This window comes from Strongylocentrotus purpuratus, unplaced genomic scaffold, assembly GCF_000002235.5.
Source record: "Strongylocentrotus purpuratus isolate Spur 01 unplaced genomic scaffold, Spur_5.0 spur5_scaffold_16, whole genome shotgun sequence".
NCBI classification, from domain to species: domain Eukaryota; kingdom Metazoa; phylum Echinodermata; class Echinoidea; order Camarodonta; family Strongylocentrotidae; genus Strongylocentrotus; species Strongylocentrotus purpuratus.
In genome coordinates this window covers 16,189,850-16,213,477 of record NW_022145601.1, presented here as the reverse complement: position 1 = coordinate 16,213,477, position 23,628 = coordinate 16,189,850, and the positions used below count along the sequence as shown (strand labels likewise).

Here is a 23,628-nt window from a genome sequence, read left to right as displayed (position 1 = left end):
TTGTCTAAATTATCCTTGACTGAATTTTTAAGGACATTAATTCAGATGCTTTTGAGGACATTAATTATACTGCCATGATACAACTATGCGTGTATCTGATGAATGAGACAGGATTACAAAAATTATGCTTATGGACAATATCAAAACGAGTATAGGAAATTGCCTTTGAAAAATCTTAATTTCAAGATATATACTTGGGAAGGGTGGAGAGGGGTATGGCTTACACAAAAATATGTGAAATACCTTGCATGATATCAAAAAGCTATACTAGTTACTAATTGTAGAGAATGCTTTTGACTATGACTTTGTTTTCTGTGATGAAAAATGCAGTGTTTAGGAGCAAGTAACCTAACATATTGTAATGGTAAATCATTTCTGCCACAAAATATAAAAGATAGGTAAAAGTGATGAAAAAACGTTGTATAAGTCTTTCAGATGAATAAAACTAATAGCTGTGGTTAAAAATTTCACTTTTTAATCTCAATTTTATAAGAATTTTATGAGAAGTGATTATTCTTTTTAAACTAGACTTGTGTAGAGCTGTCTTAAATCATGAAATGATACTTATTTTTGGATTGATATTGGAATTGTGATAATCCAAAATGATCATTAGCTAAGGCAAGAGAATAAGAGATTTAGGGTATTTGTATTTTTGATAGTAAAGATGATTTTCTTACTTCGTCCTTAAAATATGGAGGCCAAAATTAGTGCCAAACTCTGTTACATGGACTCCATTCAAATTATGCCTAAGAAATTGAAAATTTGAAGTATGTTACAGTTGTTCTTTGGGTATCTATAAATTTGCCAAAGTAATGACTCGACTATGATTTGCTGTTTTTATTATATTTTGGCATGTTGCTTAATAATCTAAATAATTATGATTTCATTTTAAATTTGTGAAGAAATTATGCATTGGAATGTAGATTTAAGCTTTACCGATACAAAGGAAAATAAAAGTTTGGATGTCGTATCTGCATGCAGCCAGCCAGTGTATTTTGTGACCGCTGTATAGTCCCATATGTTTATTTTGATGTATTCCTATTTGTTTGATATACCCATGTAAACACCCATCCCATATGTGCACCCCACCACCACCTGATACCCATTCATTGTGTACAGTACCTCTTGTGTTTTTTTTAATCATACATGCATATTTACACTTTTTATTTTCTGTCTTATAAATTGCAAGTTGTCTTTCTCTTCTTGAAATAACATCTCCCTTCCTCTTCCTTTTTGAATGTTTGCGCCCAAATAAATCCCTTTGTGCACTTAATGTTACTTCTCACCAGTATTCATGTATTGTGTATCTACTCCATAATATAAGTTTACAGTATAGAACATCAATAAATATTAGAGTTCAAATTGTTAAAATATCTGAACAATATACTGCAGTTAAATGACAAAAGGTAACTTTATTTCTTGTAAGAGTTAACATTTAAACTATGAAGCTATTTTGTTCGCAAACTAATTTAGAACATTATTTGACCCATATGTAAAATTTGTGTCACATTAAATGTACCAATGTTGAAGATAGTGGTAAGCTTTGCATTTGTTCAAAATATTCGTTTTTTTTAAAACTTTGTATTAGATACATTTCTTTTAAACAAATACAATTAAAGAATAAAAAACAAAGAAAAAAACAGACAAGGAAATAATATAATGAAAAGGAAACACTTACACAAAAACTAAAGCGAACAAATATAATAAAATCACTAGAAAATATATGCTTAACAGATATAATTACAGCAGAAAATTTGGAAGTTGAATATTTTCTGCACAGTTGTCAATGGCATTGAGTTCCTGATTTTTCTAATCATGAATATCAACATTTATTATTACCAGTAATTCTTTACTAGTCTAACCTCGTTTAGAATTTCCAAATTTTATACATGTTTACCCCGTAATTGCTTACCATTATTCTTCTACTTGTTAGCATGGTATTTATGATACTGATAAAAGTATTCAAATGTATTTTATTTTTGTTTAAGCCCATCATCTCTTATTTTATCTCTCTTTCTTTCTCTCTCATACTCTAGATTTTGATGATTCAGTCAGCGTCACACTTTTGTGAAGTGCGGAAATTTTGAAATCATTTTGATTAGGTACAGTAGTGTTTGATTGAAGATAATATTGCACAATGTTAAAGAGCTAAAATAACTTTGGGAGGTCAAATTGGAATGACCTTGTCAAGGCTGGGGTTGGAAATTTGAACTCGATGCTGACAAAATTCATTTTAACAATCTAAAATAGATTCTGGGGACCATGATTTGACTAGAGCACAAAGAATATTGATATGTTTTGAGTATGATATTAATATGGTACAAACCAAAAATTCCATTCTAATATTATTTGTGTTTATTTTATTGTTTTCTTTTGTTTGATCATGAGTTGGATCGTATAGGGTCAGTATCAAATCTAGGATTTAATATCAAGCCGAGCCTTAATGCATAAAGGTTGCTATCGAATACAAATGAAGATCATTAACAAATTTGTAATGTTAGCCCTTCAGGATCGATAGGATAGCTGTACTATTGAGTATAGGCCCAGATTGACATATAAAGGAGAATTATGCTTGATTGTAACTGCGTGATTCCAAAAATGCAACAGGCCTCGGGTCAAAACTCACTTTCAGATTCGTTTGCAATTGTTGTATTGATTACTTGTTAACGAATATATGTTGTGTCCTCATTAAATCATCATATACATAAAAAACATACGCTTGCATGTTCGTACCATATATATTCAAATCATTTTATCAGCTGCTTGCCATGCACCCTCTCCCCACCACAATTTGCCTGGCTTTTGCCCCCTATGTTGCCAATATCGCATGATTTCATTTTTAGCTCATTCACCTATGGCCCGATAACCGTATTTCACAAGAAAATGCTGTATCAATTTCATGCATATTTTATAAAAATTTATGATAACACTTTTATAACTTGATTGTTATACATACATGTATTTTTGATCATCCATGTTCAGTCATGAAATGCAAAGACTAACAGACATTGTAATTATCGCTCTATAATCAGTCATTTACACGTATGTTGGAATCTGACTTCCACATGCATTGCATTGCACCTCAAAACCATTGTCATGCCAGTGAATATTCAGCAATTCAATGGACTGAAAGAAAGAAAGGGGACATTTCTAATGTCATGATTCATATGCACACACCAGTCATATCAGCCATACTAACTAAACATCTTGATATTCATTCAAAGAGGCTGCTTGCATTCATGATTAAATCATAAGTAAAAACGAGACAAGTACTAAACTGATGAAATTTCAACAACCCCAAAAATTGTGATTCTTATTTTGTTTTGCCTCCACCTTCTCCCCCCTTCAGCCTAGGACGCTAAAGTCTTGCGAATTTAAAGAAGCTGCCCCCGCCGCCGGCGCCGCGAGCAAGCCGGAATCATGGTGCACCTCAAGCTCATCGCTCCCTCCCCGCCTTCGGCCCCCCGCAACTCTCCCACGAAGCACACGGGTCTGTAAAGCACAACTGTCAAAATGTTGAAAGGGAGAAAAAGTCGAGAAAGGAACGCTTTCTGCTCGAACATGATTTTGTTGTTGTTTCTGACTTGATTGAAATTTGTTGATTTTGAGTTGGTTCAATGTTGGACTTTTGTATTAGATGTCAACCTGCTGCTTTTGGGGCAGATTGTTTTTGTTTTAATTGAAAGAGTTTTGTTATGCAAGCATGGCTTTGCCATTTGCTTGGTTTCACCAGGCCATTGTTATATTTTGTGATTCACAACTATTTTTCCTGTTTTTCCTCTTGTTTTATTCAACTCATTGTTATCACTTATGTGCTGTATTTTGGATGTTTTTCATTGTTCCAACCTTAGCTTTATTTTCAGTTATTGTTCTCTCTCTCTCCCTCTCTCTCTCTCTCTTTCTTTCTCTCTCTCTCTCTCTCTCTCTCTCTCTCTCTCTCTCTCCCTATCCTTCCCACTTCATATCTTTCTACATTATTATTCATTTTTGTATTTCACTATTTTTGTTCATGTTTGTCCAATCTTTTCATCCTTCTCAACATTTTACCTTTCTGTTCTAACCTTTTTTTCTGTGCCAACCATTTCCATTGCCTATGTCTCCACATTAAAAAATCTGTCATTTCATTTTAAAGAAAGATACTGTGCCCATCAATATGAATTACATAATGTGCACTATTCTTGAAAATTCAACATGCCCAAGAATGCTCAATGTTTTCCATCTCTTACTCCATCTCTTTCCTGCTCTCTCTCTCTCACTTTAAAATCTCAATCACTACCCTATTTCTTTCTTCCCCTCTTGCGACACTTGGTTTTTCTCTCCCCTTTATCTTTTTTTCTTCCCCTGCTCTCTATACGTCTCACTGAAATCCTCTAGTGTACTTGCTGCCATGCTCAACTATTTTCACTCCTAAATGATCTTGTGTCTACCGAGGCAAGCAAAGGCAGGCTCCACTTTGTATTCTATAAATCACAAAGTGCAATTTGGCCTCTACATCTCTCCCTTTGATAATTTACATCATGGAGAGGAAAAGAAAAAAGAACGCTTGTACAATCATCAACAATCACATGCACAATCACATGCACAGTGATGGCATCCTGTTGGCACTCAAATTCCAAATTATCCCTTATTCTTCATTCATTCAATAATTGAGCGATGCATTCATTCATTCATTCATTCATTCATTCAGCCATTCATTTATTTTCATGGAGCCAATAACGTATTTTTTCATCCAAGCATTATACAGACATTCATGCATTTTCACAAGCATTCAGGCATTAATTCGTTCAATCATTGAATGCATTCATTCATGCCTTCATTTATGTATTCATTCATGCAATTTGTTAATGCATCTTTTCATTCAATCATGCGTTTATTCATGGATTCAAATTGGCATTCATTCGGTCAGTCATTCAATTATGTGGTAATGCAGAAAAAAATGCATACCAGTATAAAACACTGAAAAATCATGTATTCATTATAGAAAGTATTCGCTTTAAAAGGTATAGTGTATTCACAAAAATGATTAATGCACAAGTAAATATAAGCATGGATAAGGTCTGTATATCCATGATTTAACAGTACTATATCAAAATCCAAAGGTTTCATTTCATCAATTAGAAGGGCATTTATCTTCGTTCAACTTCACATTTCATCCCAAATCATGGACATCATCATCATCTTGATCATTGGGGTCAACCAAAATCCCCCCTCTCTTCTCCCGTACTCCTTGACCCCCCCCCCCTACCCACAAATCATGTGCATCTATCTCGTTTGTTCAAACCCCACTTTACGAGATATTCAATTTGATAAGTTGCCATGGTAACTACCGGTAATTGAATTTACTAGGTGTCTATCTATTCCATTTGGACCGCTGTGCGCTCCATAGTTCTGCATGCATAATGACGATCAGGTATTCAGTGATAAACGAAGACGGGACGATATACATACCTTCCAAAGTATTTATTGAATAATGAAATTGAAGAAACTTATTACCAATGCCTTGTGTAGTGTAAACCTGGGCAGGGTTTCACGAAACCGTCGTTAGCACAAGTTCCTGGACATCCCATTGAAATGCATGTATGAAGTTTAACACATGTTTCAATGGGATGTCGGTGAAGTTGTACTCATGATGGTTTTGTGATACGATGGCCTGCTTCATAATGGTAACTTGAAAAATATGCAGTAATTTATTAAGTAAACGTAGTGTGTGAAGGTCGAATCATGAAAAGTATCCCATTATGTATTCCATTATGTATTCATGGATTAAACGTGATGCACATGTAGCCTATGCAGCACGTATCTCCCTTGTGCTTCTCAACTCTGTGGTCCTTATTCTACTGATCTGAAATTGGACAGAGGGCTAATTTTCCCCATTGTTTGACATGACTTCAGTTGTCATGTCGGGTTTAACTGATTGAGTAGAAATAAAGGCCTACAGACTTTAGGAAAAGTTTCATTGAATGTTTTCTACAGTCTAGCTGATAAGTTAGTTGACGAATTAAAAAAATAAATCATGTTTCTTTTCAAAAGTAATGGAGATTTATGTTACTAGGGCAATCTGGAGCCTTTTAAAGATTCCTGTTGCAGAACTATGCATTAGGAAGTACACTTTTTGGAAACTACTTCATTTTGATTTGGTCAATTTTGATAGAGATCTGGATGAAGAATATTTAGTAGATAAAGAAAGAGAAATACTGCAAGATTAGAAAAAAAGAAAAAATAAGCTAAACAAATGATTCATTTTAATATGATTCAAGGAATAATAGAAAACAGAATTGTAGATCATCTTTACTGTAGTGGGAGAGATATCAGATTTAAATTTGATGTTATCACAGTTCAAGTTCAACATACGAGATAATCAAAATTGAATATGTTTTTTTTTTCTTTCAAACACGTGTAGGTGATTGCTATGTTGTCATTTGTTGCACTAAGTGTCAAAATGCCACAATTTTGGACAAATCTCATCTTTTGAGATGGCTGATACGTCGGTAGATTTTTTACTTTTTTTTTCTCTGTCAAAGGGGAATATTTTCGTGATTTAGGAATAAATTCTATCTGGAATTCCGAAGTAATGAATGAAAACTAGAAATGAGAGGATATTGTTATTTTTCTTGACATTATTGGACCAAGAAATAGCTCAATGCACAGTGAAGGTCCGACAGAAATATATCATGAAAAAATGGGCTAGGGCTCTCTCTACCTATATGTATTTAATAGTATCTGTGTATTGGAAATTGAGTGTTTGAAATCTAAATTATCATGTATCTTGCATAAATTATTCAAACTTGTTTCTTATATTGAAGCAGAAGCAATTTTTAACCCCGCAGAATGAGTATGCTCATGTATCGATGCATATCCGTTGCATGTATTCTGCGCCGGATTAGGAGTTTTAAAAAAAAGAGAGAATTATGTAGAGTAGAAATAAAAAGCAACCAGATAAAAAACTCATGTAAATTGATATTATTTAAGAAAATATGTGTTGTACATTATTAGCATTTCTTCATTTATAGAAGCACGAGATAGACGAATTTGAAGATTAAAGGAGGAGGAGAAATTGATGCTTCAAAATTTTGTAAAGTGTACATTAAGCGATTTTTGTGTATGTAGAAAGAGTACTCATGTGTATTTGTTGTACTATGACATTGTTACTGTATTTAAACGTGCTGCCTACACGGTGAGGTACTCACATGCATTTTTTAATGTACAGATGAAGGAAGGAGTCTGGAGATTAAATCATTTTTGTTTTGTTTTCATGCCAAAATGTCACCTTTCTCTCGTGGTAATTTCACTAGCGATTTTATCATTGATTTATCCTGACTCTAATAAAAACTAGATATCAACAAAATTATTGATCCGTTTTGTGAAGTTGTGTTGATTTTGTTACGAGTGGAGTTGAATTTGAGTCTCTTGATGGGTGAGAAGCATAGAGAGAGAGAGAAATAGAGGGAGAAGGGGAAGAGAAAGAATAGGAAGGGAGAGAAAGAGAGACGAGGAGAGAGGAGAAGAGAGAATGGGAAGATAAGGGAGAGAGAGGGGGAAGAGAGGAAAGGAGAGAGGGGGGTGAGAAGAGGGAGAGGGAGAAGAGAGATTATAGGAAGAGATGGAGGTGGAGACAGAGGGAGAGGGGGAGAGAGAAGAGGAAGATATATCTGAGAGAGGAGAGACAAACGAGAAGAGAAGGCCAAGATCGGGAAAGAGGGGGAGAGAAGATAGAGACAGGAGAGGACATAGGGACAAGAAAGGGAGAGAGAGAAAAGCAAATATCATATTCAACTTGGAGGTACATGTACAATCAAACCTGTCTTTGATAGTAGCCACCTCTCTATAGAGGCCACCTGTGCATAGTGGCCACAAATTTGATCTCCCTCAAGAAAGAAATGTATGCCGAGGAACCCGTCTACAGAGACCACCTGCCTACAGTTGCCCGTTTCCCCTGAGTGACCTTTATAGACTGGTTTGACTGTACTTTGAAGCTTACACCGACCACATAAAAAGTACAAAACACAACATTATTTATGGTTAAAGGGATGTATCCCACGGTCGCAAAGCCATTTAATCATAAATAATCCATCTCACATATACAAATATCATGGCATCGGTCATATCATGGGCACAAAGCGAATAAGCAGCCTGGATTTAATTAAGTTTCTAATTATTTCAACACTGATTAACTTATTGGTAATTGATTAACAACATAGGTAAAATGTTATACTTTTTTAAAATCTTGGTCTAATTCATCTATCTTCGATCTACATTTATGCATTGTCCCTAATCAAGAGCATTTCAAATTAGTCTATACTGTAAATGATAATTATAATTCTATGTTAATTCACTGTACATATGTTATTATAGAGGTGTTGTGGTCAAGTGGATACGTCGCCGGACTGTCGATCACAAGGTCCTGGTTCGAGTCCCGCCGCCGCACTAATGTCCTTTGGCAAGACATTGATCTACATTTGCCACACTCCACCCAGGTGAAGTAAATGGGTACCTGGTAGGAATTTATTCCTTGAAATGCTAGAGCCAGGGTAATAATCGGGGAGCGCCAGGAGGGTCAAATCTGACTGACATGAGCGCTATACAAGAACCCATTATTATTATTATTTGTCACAATGTTGATGTCCCCCCTCCCCATCCTTAAAAGGTAGAATCAATTAATACATGTACTTTTAATAATATACATCCTTGTCCAGACAACCATTCCACATGTTATGGTTTACCTCAGTAAATTTTGATTCTGAGCCTTAAAAATTATGTACTGTAATATGCATGAAAAGAAAGGGCAAACATTTCAGCATACACTGAATTTTTGTTGCAGCAAATTATTAATAGTCACATAATATCACACAAATATAGTGCAAAACTGTATTCTATTTCACATTTACCATAATATGGGGCTAGGGTAGCATTAATAATACAGTCAAACCTGTCTATAGCGACCGCCCAAGGGAAACAAAAAGAGTGGTCTTTGTAGACAGGTTCCTTTAGTACATGTTTCACTGAGAAACAATTTTCAAGGGAAACAAAAAATGTGGCCCTTTTAGACAGGTGGTCACTAAAGCAGGTTTGACGGTTCATATTTCAGACAATGACCCTTCACGTACACCTGTACATTATTGGTGCATCGAAACATAGTACATGCATAACATGCACTCATACATTTAATTATTGTTTTATTACTTCAACATCTTCTTACTATTGGATTTTGGCTTACAATTACTGCACTACCAGAAACCATTCGCAAACATGAAACTCCAGCAAACTGTCAAGGATGGCCATTTTCATGAATAGAAGCTTTTTATGAAATGCAAAATTAGACTTGTGTCGATCATGATTCAATTATTTCCCAGAATGAAACTGTCACCATCAGAACCGCTCACAAATTTTGCGAACATTTCATGTGTGCTAATGTTTTCAGTTTTACAGAATGCAGCAAAATTTGGCATTTTACACAATCAGTCCACAGGTAAAGAGGGCAATATACAGTGTACTTCTATACTTCTAAAATTTACTATTATTACAATATATTGAGGTTAGTATGGTGCATCAACTTTTACTTGGTTGACACACTAAAAAATATCTAAGTGCAACATGACTAAAGTTTTTTCAGAATTTCACCAAGTATAGGGGGCTCCGGTCAGAAGCTGGCCACTGAAGTCTAGATCAATATTCCTCCTATACAATAAATACTGGCATTTCAACTAGCATTTGTATCACAAACTAGAATTATTGAATCTCTATTGAAAATAAACTTTGTCTTTTTTTTCCTATAGAAAATTTTTCTATATACAAGTACACAGCAAACTAAAAAAAAAAAAGAGTATCAGAATTTGGCATAATAATGAAGATTGTTTGATTTTGTAAAATTTGTTCACAATATCTAAACTGTAGCTCATGCTATACAGTAAGAAACCAGGAAAACCAGATTCAACCAGCTGGTATATGAGTTTATTTTTTATATTATTTTTCACTCACATTGCATGTTTAATGCAAAAAGTTAAAACTTAAAAATGATGAAATGGTGCAATATATTTTTTTGACCCACTGCACACTATACAATCCAACTGATCCAATTCTAAATATTATGAAAATTTCAATTTGACTATTCAATGACTATTCCGAACCTTGATCAATAAGATTTCATATTTTTGAATGTTTTCATAAAAGATAAATGGCAAATTCTTCAAATTTTGGATCACTGTCAGAGTATACAGTGTGCAGTAGGCTTTATCCCACTGAAATAAAGAGGGTGCACCTTCCTTTGAATACAAATTATGATGTTGAAATATTAATAAATATGCAAAATATGGTTTGGTAATTGTGCTAAAATAGGGAAATACATGCTCATTGGAGGGAAAATACATGTACAGGTACATAAATCAAACAGTGGGACAAAAGTGTGCATGACTGAAATTTAAACCATACATGTGATTTCAGCATTTTTCATGAAAATATAAAGCTCTCAACAACCTGAACCACACATTTTAATTAACTTACAGCGGTGCAAAAAATGAATGCGTAAGATTGAACAAAAAAATAAAGTAAAAAGAAAATACATTTTGTTTCAATTTGTCAAAAGTGGCTGAGGAAACAAACACAAACAGCCAAGCACATTCAGCCTTTGAGATAATACTGTTAAATATCTACATGTAAATCAGCATACACAGAGAAGTGTGTATGCTTCATGCAAGCATAGCATATAGCAGAGAGAGCTCATGCAATGCAGTTTAAAACAAACAAATTAAGCATAAGAAAATAACCACAAAATATAATATATAATCACTAATGTTATGTTCACTATAATCAAGTTGTTTAGTTACAAGTATACAATTACCAATTCACCAAAGCTATTATAATGATTCTTTCTATTGATTATTATAATTTTCTCTATTTTTAAAATTCCATGTTTTCATAAATATTCTGTGTCTTATTTACATATGATACATGCACTTTTGGAATAAAACGGATGCACACGTGACACGAACCCTGAATGAACACAAACATATATTCAAATTACATATTTGTACGGTATTTCTTCCACAAGTACACGAACATGCAAACATGTATGATATATTTTGAATGTCAATATATTCTGAATGTACATGGTCAATATATATAATATATAAACATGTAAAACAGCAACATTGCCAGCACTAATGCACATGTTCTACAGTGAATATGACACGGCTAAATTCCCCTGAAGCTAAATCAAAGAAATATTGACCCACATATTCCCGTACCTGTACACTAACAGTGTGTATATAGATGCATATCCGGATCAAAATTTACAAAACACATCATGTTTCCAGAAAGAATACAAAATATGAATGTGTAAATAAGAGTTCTCCTTTTTATATAACTGTATACACAACTTATCTCGAACCAAAATTTATAGAACAAATCTCTGTGAAAAAAATAAAATATGCAAATCCAAAAGTACCTGAATGTAAAATTATGCAGTTTCTCACATATGAATGTATCAGCAAAATTGCCAGATACTAAATTTGTAAATCACAGTATTATTTGGAGTTAGAAGATTGATACATGTAAAGTTGATAAAACAGATTTTTACTTTTCATTTAGCAAAAGGTACTCTTGCAACTAATTAAGAAACAAATTCTTCCTTTTTTGTCTTCTTCTTAATAAATCTTTGCCCATACTTGTGAATAGCAGAGATGGAATACAAAATTACTTCAAAGGTGAAAACGAAACACAAATTTAAGATTTTAGTTATGTCTTGAAAAAAAAGAAAAATTCCTGTCTATGTAATAATTTTCTGCTGTCATTGAACAAATTTCTTCCTTTTTTCTTCTTCTTAATAAATCTTTGTCCATACTTGTGATACAAAATTACTTTAAAGGTGAAAACGAAACACATATTTTAGATGTTATAGTTATAAATGTCTTGAAAAAAAGAAAATTCCTGTCGAGATTATAATTTTCTGCTTTCATTGAACTTTAACACGGCAAAAAAACAAGAAGAGTCTGATGGTAAGCAAATTATTATTAGGATTACTTGGTAACACTTTTACATCCTACTCATAGAAGGGGATTTCTTCAAATACTGATATTTGTGTGCACGTAGGGAAATTCCTACAGGTCAACGAGAGAGAAATTTAAAAATATTACAACAATTTTGCAGTACTTTTCAGGGATATTGTTAAAAATTCAGTGAATATGATTTCAACTTCAAGGTGAAATTATCATAACTTATGTCTAAATATTGAACCAAGTAATTGCACTGACATATAGTCTGCCTCAAAGAGAATGACATCAACTCTAGGTAAAATTATAAGAGTTGACACCCTTCTAACTTTGAGTAAACATATCAGGTCTTGCAGAATAAGTCTTGCAGATTGTGGAATACACACATTTTGGAATACACACAAACAAGGTTGATGGTAGAGAACACACCATGACACACGTCAACTTCCACAGGACAAATCTCTGGTCTACAACACACATGGCAAGTAAACATATTACATGTACCTGATGGAAAACGAATAGCTCGAAGAACCTCACACAAATGTCTCCTCCTCTTCTTCATTCACCGTCAGCTTTACTGTCTCTTCGTCCTCTTCTTCCACAAACAATTCGTCGTCCTCCAATTGGTCTTCTGTCTCCTGTTTAGCGCCTACGTCATCAATATTATCTGCATCTTGAGGTCTAGGAGACCCATTCTCCTGAACCATGGCTGTATCCTTGTTGATCGTTTCTTCAGCTTTGGCTTGACCTGCAGGATGGATCCTTCCCTGGTCCTCTGTAGGACAGTCTTCTTCAACTGCGCAACCTTCATCGGCTTCACCCGTATCGTCTTCTTGGTGTTGCCTCAGGGTGCGATCCTCGGCTCCGTCTCCTGCAACGTCTGGAGTCTCTCCACCTACGACAACCGCAGTGTCTTCCGTGTCGCTTCCATCTCCTGCAGGAGCTTGATCTGATACATCCCCTACCAGTCTTTTATTTGGATCTTGACCTTCCCCAAGAGCCGATGATTCTGCTTCCTGCTCTTCACTTCCCTTCTCGTCCCCTTCCGTCCCTGTGAATGTCAAGGACATCATTGTCCTGGAGGCCAGCGTGTCCAATCCGCTGTCAAACTCCTCGTCATCGTCGAAGTCCACCGCGGGCTCCGACAGACAGCTCAGCGTGTCGGAGATATTGTCAAGGTGTTCGGTCGACTGGAACGATGCCAGTATGGAATGTGGGTCGGGTGCCTTCGCATCCTCGCAGTAGCTCAGAGGCCTCTGCGGAAGCTTGTAGGACCTTGACGGGGACAGATCCATGTCGTCCTTGGAGCGTTGCCGAGGCGACTCACAGTCTCGATGCTGCTTGATGACCAGGTCAATCTTCTTCACCTCCACTGAGAGGTTCCGATTATGACCGGGCGAAAACGGTGACGGCGACGGCGAATCGCTAATGATGGGCGAGGCTTCCGCACCTACCCCCGATTCTCTTTGGCCAAGTTTGGACGCAGACGTCCGACGTTGCTCATGGATCTGGTCGCTGATCTGTTCTAACTTCCGCAGGGCATTTGAATACACTCTCTTTGCACCTGCAACATCCTTCTCTAGCTCACTAACTCTTCTTTTGCGCATCTGAAAACAATTACAAATATTAAAAAAAAGTAAAATTCATCCGATGTTAAACTTTCAATTCACACTGCACATTACTTATTAAGCCTGGTTCAGATATAATTATGATAATTTCTGTATTTTTTAAAGCCCCTCTGCACTAGTTTGACCAGGAGGGATTTGATATACCTGCATGGTCACTGACAGGTGGTTATCTCATCAAATCAGCTCTCAAGTAACATAAGAAAAAAAGGGGACCATGGGGGACCAATGGTCACCAATTAGGCTTGTTTGCTATATAGAGGGCGCAAGTAGCTATAAGTAGTGCAGTTGGGCTTTAGCACATAGGTACAGTGTTATGCACAGGGCCCTTGCTGCACGCAGTTACCATTAATTTACATGTTAAAAACAAACTTGTGGCATTTTCCGGGGGCAGTTTACCGCATCACATCTGCACGAGCCTTCACTCACTATAAAACTTAGGTCATTGATGGTTCATATTTGTAAGTCACATTCATGCCCAGTAATATACAGTATCTATGCATAGACATACAAATATTCAATTCGTAATGTATTATCAATATAACATTCTATCTCAGGCTGTGTATTGTAACCATTATTTTGTCAGGCAAAAATGTAGTACTTGGAACAAGCTTTCAACTGAACATGATTATAAATACATATATTGGCTCTGAACTAAACGAGAAATGTCTTTTCCAGACATATTGCTTTAACAGATGTCCTAGATTTACTTTCAGATCTTTTACCATTTTTATGTCTTCATAATGATTTTCTATCACCGTATTCATAGCTACACTATGTAGAGTATTTGTTCATTGTTGTACTACAGCATCTCAGTCTATGACCAGATCTAGGGCTTTATTAGTGTTCATTGCTATTAAATAACAACAAATATCACTAAGCTCTGATTATTCAGTAAAGAAGTTTAACATAGAGCTTCTACAGATTAGCAGCCTTATCAATATTATCACCATAATCTACTGGTATTAAATATATTAAATAATTGGTATATACACTGTATACCGGTAAAAAAATAAAGCTTACCTCAAGGTTCTGGTTGAATGAAGCTTTCATCTCAAAATATGGCCTGAAAAACAAAACAGATGGAAAAAATTATCAAAAGAGGAAAAATTAGCAAGAATTAATATTAAAATATATGCTGAGAGATTACATAATTCCCAACTCCTTGACACAAGTTTTTTTCATGCTGGTTGCTCATTTTTAGTAAGCTGATTTTTATTTACAGTTAAAAGTCATTCGAATCAAACTGTAAAATACACTAAGAGAATAATTGAGACACGTTCATGAAAGTTATGTTATAGTTTATGCACCAACAGAGCACTCTTTGATAAACGGGTGGATTATATTCGCCTCTAAATGCACAAGAAAAGCTAATCATACCCTCAACCTGGGATGTTTCAATATTACCACGGGTAACACAAAAGGGTGATTTAAAGCCCACTGCACAACTTATAGCTACTTGCGCCCCTCTGTATAGCAAACAATGCCTAATCAGTGACCATTGGTCCACCATGGTCGCCTTTTTCTTATGTCAATTGAGAGCTGATTTGTTGTGATAACCACCTGTCAGTGACCATGCAGGGAGGTCTAATCCCTCCTGGCCAAACTAGTGTAGATAGGCTTTAATCCTTATCTTTAGGGCAGTAATAGAAACTCCTCAAGCATGACCCACCTTGATTTATTGATGGCGGTGCGTAGTGATTTCTGAAGTCTCTTAACCTCCCTCTCTGCATCGTTGAAGTTGGCAGCCGTGCTGAGATGCTCATGTACACCAAGTGTCCTCTCGTTCTCAGCCTCACCAACCTGTACATGGGTTACAATCAAAATTGAAGAGCTTAATTCCAAAAGGAGATAAATCCACTTTTGATGAAAATTGAGTTGTTGATATCAAAACACTGTTCATTCAAAAATGTAATACCTAAATTTTGGGAGCAATTATGAAAAAATGCACCTTCTAATATCACTTTTCCATAGACACCTGTACAAAATCAGGTAAACAATTTCTGTTTTCTCCAAAGTTACAAAAGTGGATTAAGCTCCTTTTGGAATTAAACTCTTAAAGGCCCACTGCACTGCTTGTATCTACTTGCGCCCTCTACAGTGTATATAACAAACAATGCCTAATCGGTGACCAGTGGTCCCCCATGATCCTCTTTTTCTTATATTAACTGAGAGCTGAGTTGATGAGATAACCACCTGTCCAGTGACCTTGCAGGGCAGTCTAATCCCTCCTGTAAACTATGGCAGATAAGCTTTAAAATACAGTCAAACCTGCTTTAGTGACCATCTGTCTACAAAGACCACATGTTCTGTTTCCTTTTCCCTTAGAAAATGGTTTCTCATTGAAATATGTACCAAAGGAACCTGTCTACAAAGACCACCTGTCTAGTTTCTATAAAGACAACAGCTTTTGTTTCCCTTTGAAACATGTACTACAGGAACCTGTCTACAAAGACCACTTTTTGTGTTTCCCTTGGGCGGTCACTATAGACAGGGCTCATGTAAATCAATCAATACATTGTATAACTGTACCTTTTGCACATGGGATCCGGATCAAACTTTCTACATCTTTGTGCTCCGTGGTCAATTTTTAATGTTTTGAGGCTGATGCACACTAGGCTCCTGTCAGTGTCAAAACCCTCCACACTTACCAAATTTCTTACTGCAACCCTGGACCAAACACTAAACCTTATTCTAACCCTAAACCTAAACCTGAGCCTAACCTAAAACCCAAACCCATTTATTTCACAAGAAAAAAACAGAAGTCTGGAGCAAATGTCACTGCAGCAAATGTCGCTGTAGCAAATGTCACTAAAGCAAACAACGCAGGAGAAAATGTGACCAGGGGAGTGTTTCACAAAGACTAAGATTGATTTTAAGTTGGACTTAATTATGGCAGGCTGTTCATGCCACTGTTTGCTCTCATCATTTACTGGCATATGTCTCTCAAGGGACGTACAAATCATGGTCACATATCTACAGAATTTATATTTTGTTGATAATTCATTATTGAAGGAAAAAATATTTTCTAAAGATCATAATGGTAAGAGCAAACAGTGGCATTAATGGCCTGCTATATTTAAGTCCAACTTAAAGTCGATCTTAGTCTTTGTGAAACACCCCCCTGAGAAAATGTTGCATCAACTAACGAACCTTCATGGTGGCATGGTTGAGCATCTCCTGCCAGTTGGCATCGAAGGTGCGTCCATCCTGGAAGAGGCCCTGCTCGGCCAGGTCCACCATCTCCTTGGCCGCGGTCAGCATGCTACATGCACGGTCGAAGCGCAGGGCGGCCTTCTGGGTCTCCTGCTGGAGCTACAAGTGGAGTGATAACCATCAAGAGAATAGAGTAAGGGCTTAGATACATGTAAATGGTTATCAGCAGAATTGTCACTGATTTTGGGCATTTGTCATTGAAAAAAAGGCCCTGTGAAACGGGTCCCTGAATGATACCGATAAACTGTATGGGTGGTATTCCAGAAAACTTTAGTCCATGGTTTAATCCACTGACTAAGTATGGAATGCAAAGTGTCCATATGAATATATTTTTGAATAATTTGGTATTTCCCTAAATTACCATGATAACATAATAATATCAGTTATATTCACTGTTGTTTATCAATTGTGTTATTAAATTCTATTTTAATTCAGTGACAGATTGAATTATTCAAAAACATTTTCATATGGACAATTGGCATTCCATACTTAGTCGGTGGATTAAACCATGGACTAAAGTTAGCCCGCTTTCGAGAATACCACCCTATATGACATATGTATCATATCATGTACAGTGTAGATGTATTTGAATGTAGATGTTTTTCTACAGGGTGTTCTTGTACAGCAGTATTTTGTGCTGAAGTACTCGCCCTGTATTTGAAATAAAGCACTAATAAATAATAACAAATAAACAAAATAAAGTAGTAACGCCTGAATGACAAAATCATGGGGTTCTCTTCATCTAGCACAATATGGACACTGCCAACATGAACTGTACGTATTTTGAAATGATGGGGGTCACATCAAATGAGGTTGAATTATTGGCTCACTTGTATTATCTTTGAGATCTATCCTAAGAATGAGATGATAACATCACGGAGGGAGGCTTGTTATATGAATCGGAGAGAGGTGTGACCTTCAACCTTATCAATCAAATTTTCATATTGATATACCGTACATACTGGGAAGCAATTTGGGAACGATTTATCATTGTTTTGTCTGACCTACATGTACCCTTTCAATGCTTTGTTCAGATACCGGGTACAAGGGTTTTTAACTGCTACTGTTTACCAAAAGAATGGAAGTAGACATGCCTTTATGGGTGGGAAGAAAATATTCAAAGAGGGCTGCAGTTTTTTGCAAACAACTCATGGTTCAGTATCAGAAAAAAGGGTGAAATGTTCATGCCATAATTTTGATACTACAGTCATATAGCGACCGCCCGAGGGAAACACAAAAAGTGGTCTTTGTAGACAAGTGGTCTTTGAAGACAGGTTCTTTTTATAGTACCGTACATGTTTCAATGAGAATCCATTTTCAAGGGAAACAAAAAAGGGGTCTTTGTAAACAGGTGGTCACTAAAGCAGGTTTGACTGTGTATCACTCACTTGTGGTCACTTTTATTTGACCTTTTGTAAATTCACAAAATTTAATATACAATTTTTTTTTAAAATCCCCAAACTCATATACATGTACAAGGTTGAACACAAAAAAATAACAAAGGAATCAGGTAGTTAGAAGGAGCCAAAATAATAGAGCTCTGGAAGTTTTTTGTCTCCTTTTGAATATTAACTGTATTTACCTCTTTAGCCTTTTGCCTCGCCTCATAGTAAGGCCGTGCCTTTTCTATCGCGCTTCCAATTTTCTTAGAGACATCATTGAGATTGTGAGTTGACTCCGTAAGAGCCTGACGAAATGTTGCTCGTACTTCCTGTAGTAGCAAAGTTAATAATGAACAATAATAACAATTATATTAAAGACTATCAAGGATTACAACAGATACGCTACTGGTGCTACTACTACCACTACCACTACTACTACTACTACTACTACTATGACTACAACTACTACTACTACATGTACTATGACTACTACTACTACAACTACTACTACTACTACTACTACTACTACTACTACTACTACTACTACTACCTCCTCCACCTACTACTACTCTACTACTACTTCTACTGGTCAAAATAATAATGATGATTAAAATGATGATGATAAGTTCTGATAAGTAAAGGTAGTATTAGAAATATTGCTCTTTAACTGTGCTCATATTCAAAATATGATGAGAAACAGCTGACCATTTTTGGATTAAAATTTCATGCCATATTTATGTTTCTTAAAGTCCCATTTCGGTGTGCATGATGCTTGTGGTTTTCAGCAAGACAGGGTCGTCATTTTGATGCTTCCAAAACATCACAGTAAAAAAACAATTCTCATGTACATGTCCTACTACATAATCATCTTTTCCTTATTGATTTAGACATTTTCTTTCACAATGCTATCACATGACCAGAATTCAACTAATGTACATGATCATGTACATGTATAAGTACAGAGTGATAGGAACACAAGCAATTAAAGAAATTACATACTGGTCATAAAAGGTACATTAAAAACTATTAATCACATACATGTAAAAAAGAAAGTTATTCATTTTCAGTGCATCTACATTCTGTTGTGTTGTACTGAATGTATCCCCATGTGAAAATACATGGCAGATCAACTGAACCGACAATAATGTGTATAGATTATTAGGGATAGATATAGTACACAGTAAACCAGTGACACATCTTGCATCTTATCTTTTATGCAATCTGATATGATTGAATAATTTTAGAATGTTTAGTGATACTGGCTTTATATGACTCTTGTCCTATAGGCCTATTCTTACAAACAGTGTATATACAGTATGTGTTTTTAATTAAAAGTGAAATACAATCTAATTAAATGTCTCTATTTGGTATGGATACTGCAGCTATTCCATGCTAAGTACTATGTAAATAACTTACATCGAGCTGTAGTTCCAAGGAGTTGATTTGGTCTGTAGATGAATTCAATCTCTCAAGTTCCTCCTAGAAAATGAAATCAATGCAGGAAATTAAATATAAAAAGGACATAATTACAGTTTCAATGTACCAATGGCCATTACATATCAATTATCAGCAACAGAGTAAACATGTGGTCATACAAATGTAGACTGAAACTAAAAAAAATTGATAAGAATTATTTTAATCGTACATGTGTTGTTGGTTATCTTTTTTGCCAAATATGTGCATTTAACTTTTAAGATTAAACATGAACATCCATCAGAAGTTCTTAAACTGACACGTAGGCTCCTGAGGAGAGAATAATAACCAAAATAACAATACTACTACTACTCTTTTCATTGACTATTGTGAGTGTTTTTTTTGTAGTTTTTGAACTTCATTAGTACTGTATTAGGGGTATAAACAAACATTACAACAAAACAAAACACTACCACAAAATACCTTTTTTGTCAAGAGCATGATAAACATTAACATACGGTATGTACATTAGGCCCATTTCATGACTTGTGGCTGCCCTGCATGCAATCGGACGAAAGCAAAGCAAGGATATTTATGTGACCAAAAACCAGAATCATTCACTGATTTGCTTAGCAACTTCAGACTAAACACAGGAGTGTTAGAAAAATCAATATTTCTGCTTACAGTGGAAATGCAGCTACATGTACATGTAGTCTACATGTTCATGTACATTACATGCCCAAGTATAGTTGTACATGTTTGTAGCTTTGTGTAAGTATTTTAAGACATTTCAAAATCAAATGTTCAAACCCTGCATCTTGAAGAGAAAAAGTGCATTACTGTGTTCTTTATGAACATAGGCAGAGGTACATGTTGAAAAGAAAAATTATATCAAATAAGCTAAGGCTGTGAAGGGTAGTCGAATGCTCGAGTACCCGCATGGTTGACAACTACTCGGGTACGATTTCTCGTACCCGAATATTCGGCCGCAATTTTTTTTTTTTTTTTAAATGTCCAGGCCGACGCTTACCCGTGCCTGGGTGAGCGGCGGCCGCTGGCATGGTGCCGTCGGTAAAAATGTTTCCCAACTCGAGCACTGTCAAACTCACCACTCAGAAACTGGGACCAAATGTCTGGATTTCTGCTTGGACTTGGAGGAAAATGGATCATTCTGCCATCCTTGGTTTTTAAAACAGCATTGTTCACTGTTATTATTATTATTAAATCGGCGCCTTCAACTGCAACTCAAAGTAAAATTGCATGCGTTTTCGGCGACAGAACTGGGATACTGCTCCAGTGGTATGTACGGTGGTGGCAAAAAAAAAAAAAAAAAAAAAAAAAAAAATCAAAAAAATTATTAAAAAAATTTAAAAAATTCTAAAAAAAAACATGGCGTCCGAATACTCGAGTATTCGCTTGTAAGCATGGGAGTGTACTCGAGTACCTCATTACACTGTTGTGCACAGCCTTAATATCAAAACCCATCATCGTGCTGTTCAAGCGAAAAACTGTTGCCACATATACTTTTTTTACTGAAATAAATTTATTTTAATGGTCATGGATATGAATACATTTTGTATGAAATGCTACATTTTTGTTATCTTACATGTAATATACATGAACATACATGTGATGTAAATCACTGTATTAATCAGCAACTAACATATTCAACATGAACTCAAATGGTGGATTTACAAAAAATCATAAGGAACTTCCAAATAATTTAACTTGAGAACATTTTTTTTTCTCTATGAGGTTTAAATTTCCTCTTCCTGACTGAACAAAGAACCATTCAAATCCCATCAAATGCTTCTCTTTCAATTAGGCCTGTCCTCATCAGCTCAAGATTGCCAAATATCCAGCTATTTGGACTATCCCGATCACAAATTATCCAGTTAATTTGTGTCATCATCAGCCCAAAGTTACAATTAGCGAGATATTTGGTCGAGAAAATCATCCCAAGATATCTTGGGCTAGTTTGCAAAATATCCTGCTATTTGTCCGGTGCGTCTTCACCAGCCAGAGGACTCGCACTATGCGCGAACTCTGAGCAAAATATCTCAAGCTAATTTCTAAAGCTCAAGTTTCAAGTTTCGAGGTCAAGTCTTGAGCTGATGAAGACGTGATTTGTAACTTCTGGATTATCTCCAAATCAGAAATATCGAGACATTTAGCAATCTCGAGCTGATGAAAACAGGCCTACTTACATGTAGTACACAACGTAGTACCACACACATGTACAAGTAATGCATACTTTATGATAAAATCAAAGCGGCTGTTTCCTGTAATCAGAGCATACCTTTGTTATGAGGTGGCTAATGATATTGTCTATAAATTGTATGAGTGTATGCAAGAAAATGCTGAACAAATCAATACTGACCCAATTCAAATATAGATCAATACCGAAATAATCCAAATATAGTAAGTATGGGTGCTTCAATGGATAGTTACTTAATATAGTTAATAACAAAATTATTCATATTCCTTGTAAATTTGATTTTTGTCTGTGTTTACAAGTCAAAGGCGGACTAAAAAATCAAAGGCGGACTAGATGAATTACATGTAGGGCTTTTATTGAATACTTTCTAAGATTTAATATATCAGGTTTTAAAGAAGCATAATTCTGGAAAAATCAATTTTTCACATGCTAACATTTGTTTACAAAACTTGGTAAAGGATAAATGTCAACTTTAGCATTTCGTCAGAGCATGATAAACATGTTATGATTTAGATGAAATAAAACATACATGCATACATGTACAGTAGTTTAGTTGTTAACTGAATCTGTCAAATGTAAGTTTTCAACATGAAAATGCAAATAGCTGATAAGAATTAAAAGTAAACACATTTTACTTTTATTAGCTGTTCATGTTCGTAGTTTAATACAAATACAAATCAGATATACATGTACATGTATATGTTTTATTTCATCTAAATAATAACATGTTTATCATGCTCTGACGAAATGCTATACCGGTAGTTGACATTTATCCTGTTCAATTCAGAAACAATCATTATTGACTTGAATGCTGTCTAGTACATGTAGGCTATGTACATGCATATAATTCTCAATTGAAATCTACTACCGGTAGATTTAAGTTTGATAAGAAATAGGCTTGAACAGTGTAGGCTACATTCTCCTTTGTCTCTTTAAGGCCTGTTATTTTGGTAAATCCTATGTGACTCACATCCCAGTGTTTTAAGATAATTTGAAGCGAGGTAAATGTCACTAAGGCTTTAAAGGGAAAGCCCAACCTTGCATTGTATTGAACTCCAACAAAATTTGATGAACGGAGTATTATGTTTGAGAACAATTAAACAGGGGCAAACAGTTAGGTTGGAACACATTTGAAGGAGTTGGAAGTGGAAGTTTTTGAGGGATCCACATTTTACAAGCTCTGCTTTTCAGTGGATCCCTCCACTTCCACAAGTTTAACTTAAAAAATAAAAAAGAACTATTAATTTATACTGGATATTTATGTATACATGTAGTCTACATGTAGATCTACTTTCTATTTCATAACTTTAAACTATGTAAAATGTATTATTTAATTATTGAATATTGAATTGTACATGTATATCTGATTTCTGTTGGAAATGAAAAATAAAACTGAAACTGAAACAAGATCCCTTCTCAATTCTGCTACTGAAGACGATTATTAAAATGAGAAAATGGAGATAGTTTACATTACAATACATGAATGCACATAGACTTCTAATAAGGATAAGTAAAAATACATTTGATTTTTTTATTTCTCGTTCCCTCCCTCTTCTTTTTTTCCTCCCACCTTCTAAATTTCGTCATGTGCAGTTAGATCTAGGTCTAGGCCTCATTGCTGGACTTTGTGAAAAGAAAGAACAAAATGAAATTGAAGAAGATGAATCTGAAGTAGACAGTCTACAGCTCAACACTGCACTCCTGGTGGAGTAAAACGAGTTGGAGTGTGTGTTAGGTGAAATAATAAAATAATGGTATTGAAAATGCTGTTTTACACGATCCTTGAATAC

The 23,628-nt window shown here is 35.3% G+C and overlaps 2 protein-coding genes across 6 annotated transcripts in view; one reads left to right on the top strand and one right to left on the bottom strand.

The window, feature by feature from the left end:
• The window catches only part of LOC584189 (segment polarity protein dishevelled homolog DVL-3), an 85,321-nt gene extending 81,455 nt beyond the window's left edge, over nt 1-3,866 (top strand). For 4 of the 5 annotated variants that reach the window (XM_030986904.1, XM_030986903.1, XM_030986902.1 and 1 more), the window contains 2 exons: nt 2,037-2,102; nt 3,350-3,866. In XM_030986904.1, the coding sequence (XP_030842764.1) occupies nt 2,037-2,071 (35 nt within the window). In that variant the 3' untranslated portion in view covers nt 2,072-2,102; nt 3,350-3,866. The remainder of the gene's footprint in view (nt 1-2,036; nt 2,103-3,349) is intronic. The other variant, XM_030986905.1, reaches the window with a different exon arrangement.
• A 4,884-nt stretch (nt 3,867-8,750) lies between these two features.
• The window catches only part of LOC587527, a 15,570-nt gene continuing 692 nt past the window's right edge, over nt 8,751-23,628 (bottom strand). The window contains exons 2-7 of the mRNA XM_011670500.2: nt 19,624-19,686; nt 18,408-18,536; nt 16,763-16,924; nt 15,282-15,412; nt 14,633-14,675; nt 8,751-13,591 (exon numbers count right to left, since the gene is read on the bottom strand). Of these exons, the coding sequence (XP_011668802.2) occupies nt 12,518-13,591; nt 14,633-14,675; nt 15,282-15,412; nt 16,763-16,924; nt 18,408-18,536; nt 19,624-19,686 (1,602 nt within the window). The 3' untranslated portion in view covers nt 8,751-12,517. The remainder of the gene's footprint in view (nt 13,592-14,632; nt 14,676-15,281; nt 15,413-16,762; nt 16,925-18,407; nt 18,537-19,623; nt 19,687-23,628) is intronic.